At 60.1% G+C, this 6,564-nt stretch overlaps 1 protein-coding gene across 4 annotated transcripts in view; it reads left to right on the forward strand.

Annotated features, from left to right (window-relative positions):
* Positions 1 to 416: 416 nt before the first annotated feature.
* The window catches only part of CAMKK1 (calcium/calmodulin-dependent protein kinase kinase 1, alpha), a 24,319-nt gene continuing 18,171 nt past the window's right edge, over positions 417 to 6,564 (forward strand). Inside the window, exons 1-3 of one of the 4 annotated variants that reach the window (XM_006761484.2) lie at positions 417 to 592; positions 5,240 to 5,641; positions 6,485 to 6,532. In XM_006761484.2, coding sequence (XP_006761547.1) covers positions 5,282 to 5,641; positions 6,485 to 6,532 — 408 coding nt within the window. In that variant the 5' untranslated portion in view covers positions 417 to 592; positions 5,240 to 5,281. Of the gene's footprint in view, positions 593 to 4,263; positions 4,286 to 4,868; positions 5,065 to 5,239; positions 5,642 to 6,484; positions 6,533 to 6,564 lie in introns of those variants that run through there. The other 3 variants (XM_015562450.1, XM_015562449.1, XM_015562448.1) reach the window with 3 other exon arrangements.

The raw sequence follows: 6,564 nt of genomic DNA on the forward strand, positions 1-6,564 counted from the left end.
GCCGCCAAAGGGGTCGTGACCCACAGGTTGAGAACCGCTGCTATAAAAGGCTAAGTTGACTTGCGCATGTGCGATACACATAAAGCTCCCACTGGCACCAATCGCATGCATGTGTTTCGATCTGTCATTGTCAGTCGTGAATTTGGTTGACACTTTATTACAGAGAAAGGGCGAATAGCGATATTAAGATATTTCTTCTAATTAATTTCCTTTCAATGTGCACGAATTTGTGTACTGGGCCACTAGTATTTGCATAAGAGAGATGTCCCCTCTAGTCATTGGTGTGGAGGATGGGATGGGGTTCGGTCAGGATGTGAGCCTAGAGTGGGGAGACCTGTGTGGCCGAAGCAGTTGGAAAAGAGAGTGGAGGCTGAGTCTGGGCTTCCTGGGAGAATCAACTTGGTGATCTCCCCCCGCAGTGGGGAGGTCCGGGAGGGAGGACTCCCAGAGGAGATGTCCGAGTTGTCCTCCGGCAACAAAGGAGCAGGAGGTGTGCTCCCGGCAGAAGGCACAGCTAGTTCATAGGCCTGGCAGCAGCGCCCAGTCTGCCGTTCAGGAAGCCGTGAGTGGTGTGGTGCGGCCAGAGTGGAGAGTAAGTGGGGATGAGGGGAGCAAGGCTGGGCGGAAGGAAGAGGATGGGTGATGAGGGCTCCTGGGGTCCTGGCCTGGGAGAACTAGGAGGGTGGTGGTGCCATCACTGCGATGGGAACAGAGGAGAAAGGGCAGACTTGGGGACATGCTGAGTTAAATCGGGGCCCTGCTGAGTCGGAGCCGCCCAGGAACATGGAGGGGAGGAGACAGCTGGGTGGGAAGAGCTGGACTGGAGGCGCAGACCTGGTTTGCAGAGGAGGAGGTGCCCTGGTAAAGGGTGCGGTGTGGACACCATCAGCCGAGTGCACTGAGGTTGCGCTGAGGGTTGCTGTGCGGAATCGGGCAGAGCCCACCTTGGTGCTTGGGGCCTCCATCCCCGGGGATGGTGGAAGGGGGTGTCCTCGCAGCAGGCATCCTCAAGCATGACTTGGCAGCAGATGACGCCCGGGCCTCCCTCGAGGGGAATGAGTCATCCCAGGCAGAGGCGGGGATCGGGAGCCGCCAAGGGCACCCGTTGCCGGGGCCATCCAAACACTTGTCAGGAGCATAAACACAGGAGCCTCTCTGATGTCAGGGCCACCTTCTGTGTCTGGCCCGGGTGGCCTGACCGCCTCCTCACAACTTTCCCTTTGGCCGGTCCTCTGCCAGCCAAGGCCCTGGGCTCTCTGTCTGGATCGTCGCCGGTCCCCTGCTCAGCCTGGCCCTGGCGTCCACACAGCCTTCCAGGACGCAGACCGAGGCCGAACTGTTCCTGAAGTCAGCCCAGCCGGCGCTGCTTAGCCAGCTGTGACGAGGGCAGGAGCTGCCTGCTCTGCTCTGTCCTGCTCCGGGCCTTCTCTCAGGGGCCCGGTGGATGGGACTCATCCTAAGCAGAAGGTTTGGCCAAGCAGGATCTGGAGCTGGAGTCTGCATCCCTTGGGAATAGCCAGGCACCTGGGGATGGGGGGCGTTTCCTGGCGGGGCACTGGGCCAGGCCTTCCCGGAGCCAGGGGACACTGGAGGGGTCCTACTGTGTACATCCAGGCTCTTGCTTGGTGGCTTCCTGACAACAGCACATCCCAGCCCCACATTGCCCGGGCACAAACGGCTTCGTTTTCCAGCCTTATCCACTTCCTTCTGTAGCTCTGGGCGTTGGCAGGATGGTAGCCATCCATCTGATTCGCATATGTGGAAACTGAGGCTCTCACACACTCAACGGCCTGGTTAAGATAGCACAACCCCAGCCTGTGAGGACAGGATTGGGGTAGCTTTTCCCAGTGCGTGAAGGCCTGCGTCTGACCGTTCTCAGCTGCAGGCCTGGGCTGGACCCCGGAGGCCCCGCCTGCCCAGAGGAGTCCTTGCTCTGACCTGGGCCTGGCTCCCAGACACTCTGTCTGCCTCTTTGCCCATGTGGTCCCTAGTTATCTGCCGAGTCAGTTGCTACAAAGCATCTATCAGGGCCTAAGGTTGGGGCAGGCCTGGAGAGACCCCTTAGCGGAGCCCCAGAGAGACCTGGGGCCTGCCCAAGACACACAGCCCAGCCCCGCAGGCAGCCTCAGGGTGGTGAACAGGTGACGGTGTGGGAAGTTCAAACTTGACTGGTGTTCTGGTTCCCACGGCCCCACAGTGCACGTGATCACGCTTACACACCCATGTAGACCGCACTGATAGATTTCTGTCTCCACGCAGATGTGTGCCTATGTGGGGTCCCCTCCCCCCACAGACACACAGACACAGGCTGTCACCCCAGGCCCACAGCTCTGCTTGTACACATTGTCTCGCGTGTGGACATATGCCCTCACATGCACAGTCTGGGGCGCCAGGCCTGTCGCCTGGACACGAGGCAGGAGCCTGGGGCCTCCCGGGCCTCCTCCTGCACAGACGTGCTTAGTCACCTGAATTGGATCCAGGCAGGAGGGAGGGTGGAGGGCCTGACGTCAGCCCCTCACAGCCGCCTTGTGCCGCCCGCGCATCCATCTGGGCGACAGCGTGTGCCAGGCAATCACAACAGCAGCAGCACAACAACTCACTTTACGGGGCTTCCTTCCTGCAGGCCCAGTTCTGAGCCCGGCATGGGCGTTCACTCCTTTACTCCTCACCACCACCGGCTCCGGGCGCCGAGAGGCCAGTCCCCCCCATTCTGCCGGCGAGGAAAAAAACCCAGGCGCACGGTGCAGTCACCTGCCCGTGGGCTTGCGGCCAGGAAGGTGCAGAGCCTAAACCAGGTCCAGGCCCCAGGCTCTGTAAGAGGCAAGAAGGCTCTGCCCGGACTTGCTGTGTGACCCCAGGGCCATCCCGGCCCTTGGCTGGGCCACTTTCCCCCTCTGAGAAAAGCGAAAGGGAAATAAAGCAGGATGGCCTCTGGTGACAGCCTTCCTCAGGAAAATCATGCAAATATTATGGGCTAGGGCCACCTGTACCCTCTGTGGGTGGGGGCTCTGTCCCGTGGTGCCTGCCCTGGTCCAGAGGGCACTGATTCATTCCCTACTGTGGGCTGGGGCATTAGGCTTGTTGGGGTCCCTTCTCTGAGGCTGTTTCCCCATCAGTCTAATGGGGATAGGGCTGTAATGATCACTATGGCAACCATTCATTCATTCATTCAACAAATATTTACCAAGCTCCTACTCTGTGCCAGGCACTGCTGCAGACACCGATGATTTTATGGAGACAAGGCAGACAAGAGCCTTAATGTACGGAGTTTATATTCTGGTGGGAGAAAAGGGGCCTGTAAGGGGAGGGGGACGGGCAGCAGGCCCCAGGGTGGGCCACCAACCGGGAGGAGGGGGATGGGTGGGCCAGGCTTGGAGGGCTCCCTTCAACTTTGGCTTCTTCCCTCCTGCAAGGGGCCTGGTTCCCCAAGCCTCCCTGGTACTTTAACCCCATTCACTGCCCCCTTTCACTTCCTCCAGGGAGGCCTCTCGTGTTCCAAACTACTCACTTGTTCCTTCTCAGCTCAGCTCTTCCAGGGAGCCTCCCTGATGCGCCAGCTCTTCTCCTTTCTCATCTCCTCCAGGGACACCTGGGCCTCCTGCCCCACCAATGCCCCCCTCCCCCCTGGCCTCCCCCCCACCAGACACACACACTCTCACTCTTCCAGGTGCAGCCTCCTCTCTTTGCCTGTTACCAGTCTGGATTCCCTTCCCCCTTCCTTTCTGCATGTCAACAGCAGCTCCACCACTTTCAGCTTCCACTCATCCAACATTGGGTGCCAGGCACAGGGGATGCCCCCTCACCCACGATCCTTTTCCAAGCCTTGCTATGGCCCTCGGGAATCTGGGGAGGGAAGGTCTTGCATCCCTAGTACAGGTGGGGAGACTGAGGCTCTGAGTCAGGAAGGAGCCTGCCCACGGCCCCACAGGAGCTTGGCTGGTGGGACTGGAAGCCAGCCCGGGCTCTTCTGCGGCCAGAGGACTCCAGTGAGCCCTGCCTCCTTGACAGCTGTCAAAGCAAGGTGACGGGGGAACGAGGGGCTGAAACAGACCGTGTTCTCCAGTTGCTCTACTGGGTCAGAGGAAGTTACCACCAGTCAGGAAGGGCAGAGGGTCAGGGGTCACTCACTTCCTTTTCTTGAGAAGATGCCTAGTTTGGCCCAGGAAGGGGGTGGGGCATCGAGCTGGGGTGGGGCCCGTGCTTGGCCCGAGGAGGAAATGGAGCCCCAGCCTGAGTGTCTGCGTTCATCTTGGGGTCCAGCTTCAGCCCAGGACGGTGGGCAAGGGTAAGGGCTAGGGCTGGAGGTTGGAGGTGGATTCGGGGTTCGAGTTCTTGGCCTCTGGCCTGGGTTGGGGCTCAGACTGCCGTAGGGCCAGGGAGGGTGTGAGGCCAGGCCAGGGGGAGCATCTCAGCCTGAACAGATGTGGCATACACTGTGGCCACACAAATACACCGGAAAAATAAGAAGTCTCTGGACAGCCCCCAGAGCAGCAGCCCCTGCCCTGATGGACCCTGTCCTGGGCTGCAGGCTCTGCTGGGCCAGAGACGGGAGTAATGGGAGACTTGCCCTGTGGCCCTGGAGAGGCCTCCCTGCAGGAAAGGAGAGGGGCCGGAGCCCCGGGGAAGTCTTCCTGGAAGCAGTGAGAGGGGTGGGAGCAAGGGGCTGGAATATCAAAGAGGCCTCCCCGGAGGAGGAGGTGCAGGAGGTGCATGGGCCTGGAGCACCAGGGAGGCCTCTGCATTACCAGCGCCCAGCTCAGCTTCCAGGCAGCAGCCTTGGAATGCTCTACTGTCTACTGTCGAGGGGTGAGGCTGGTGAGTCACTGGGCTGTCTGCTGGATGCTGGCCTCAGCTGACCCTGTACTCTGTTTCTCCCAAAGCTGCTGGGCCTCCCGTGTTCTGCCCGTGTCTGTCTGTTCTGACTCCAGATCATCAGATTCCCCCTGCTTCCCTGTGTAGCCAGCAAGGCAGACATGAATGTGCCTGTTTTACGGATGGGAATACTGAGGCCCAGAGGGCTGGTGTGCAGCAGAGCCACATGAGTTCCTGGAAATCCTCCAGTTAGTAGGGACGGGTCCAAGATTGGCTACTGGCAACCCAGGCAGAGGGAATGGGCAGGGCAGAGGCATGGATGGAGGTGGGACTCATAGGGTTGTGGCCACAATGGGAGAAGGGCCTAGAAATCTGACCTCCTTGCTCCATGGCCAGAATTGAAGCCTTTTCTGCCCTCATTTCTCAGGTTCCCAATAAGGCTGCACGGAGGACCCCCTTGACCGTGGCAATGGAGGGGGGCCCAGCGGTCTGCTGCCAGGATCCGCGGGCAGAGCTGGTGGAGCGAGTGGCAGCCATCGATGTGGCCCGCTTGGAGGAGGCAGATGGTGGCCCGGGGCCTGCCAGGAACGGTGTGGAACCCCCACCACGGGCCAGAGCTGCCTCCATGATCCCCGGCAGTGCTTCAGGACTCCCCCTACCCCGACCCAGCCTCTCCACCAGGAAGCTGTCCCTGCAGGAGCGGCCAGCAGGAAGCTGCCTGGAGGCCCAAGCTGGGCCTTACACCACGGGGCCTGCCAGCCACATCTCCCCACGGGCCTGGCGGAGGCCCACCATCGAGTCCCACCGCGTGGCCATCTCGGATGCAGAGGTTGGTGGGGCAGAGCTAGGGGGTGCCCATGAGCTTCTCAGTAGTCCTCGGTGAAGACCCTTTCTATTCCTATCCCTGTTGTAGCTTTTGGTTTGCATACCCTCAGAGTTGGGGGGCTCACTACCTCACAGTAAGGCCTCTTCCCACCCAGGGAAGCTCCACCTGACCCGACCTCTGCATCCTATACATCCCACCATTCCCAACCCCACCCAGTCCAGACTTTGGAAGTAAACCCGCCCTTGTCCCCCAGGAAGTCCTCTTAGAGATTTGAGGACAGACACAGTGTCCTCCCACCCCAAGACTTCCCCAGCTTGAACCCCACCTCGAATCCTGCCTCCTCCAGTCTACTCTGACTCAGAAGCTGCCAGCATGCTGCCAGCCTCCGGGCTCCCCCTGGCTCTGTCCTTGCCGCTTAGGTCTGACGTGAACCTGAGTACGGAGCACTCTATAGCCTTCAGAGGCTGAGCCTTTTATGCCTGAGCGAGGGCTCCGGGCTCTCGTCCCTCTTCTCATCCTTGTTCGTGCAATCTAGACCTCACACCCAGCGCCTCTGGAAATGCTTACTCACGGCTTTCTTACCGACTTGGGTCTCCCAGACCTCAGCTTCCAGGCAGGAATCAGTGCACTTCTCCTTAGCCAGGCTCCCCATTCATGAGGCTTCTTGTCACTAATGGTGGTCTTGTCACCCCAAGTCTCCCCCACCCCAACCTGAAAGGTTGCTGAAACCCCCTGGGGTCTGGGAGTAAGGGGCCTGGGGCCCGGATTGATCCCTGAACAGGATCCCGAGGTGAGAACAATGCTGCCTCTGGACCAAGCTTTACCTGATGCTTCCTCTCCCCCCAGGACTGTGTGCAGTTGAACCAGTACAAGCTGCAGAGTGAGATTGGCAAGGTAGGACTGGGGCTGGCCAGGAGCAGCAGGAA

This window comes from Myotis davidii, unplaced genomic scaffold (assembly GCF_000327345.1).
Source record: "Myotis davidii unplaced genomic scaffold, ASM32734v1 scaffold638, whole genome shotgun sequence".
NCBI lineage: Eukaryota > Metazoa > Chordata > Mammalia > Chiroptera > Vespertilionidae > Myotis > Myotis davidii.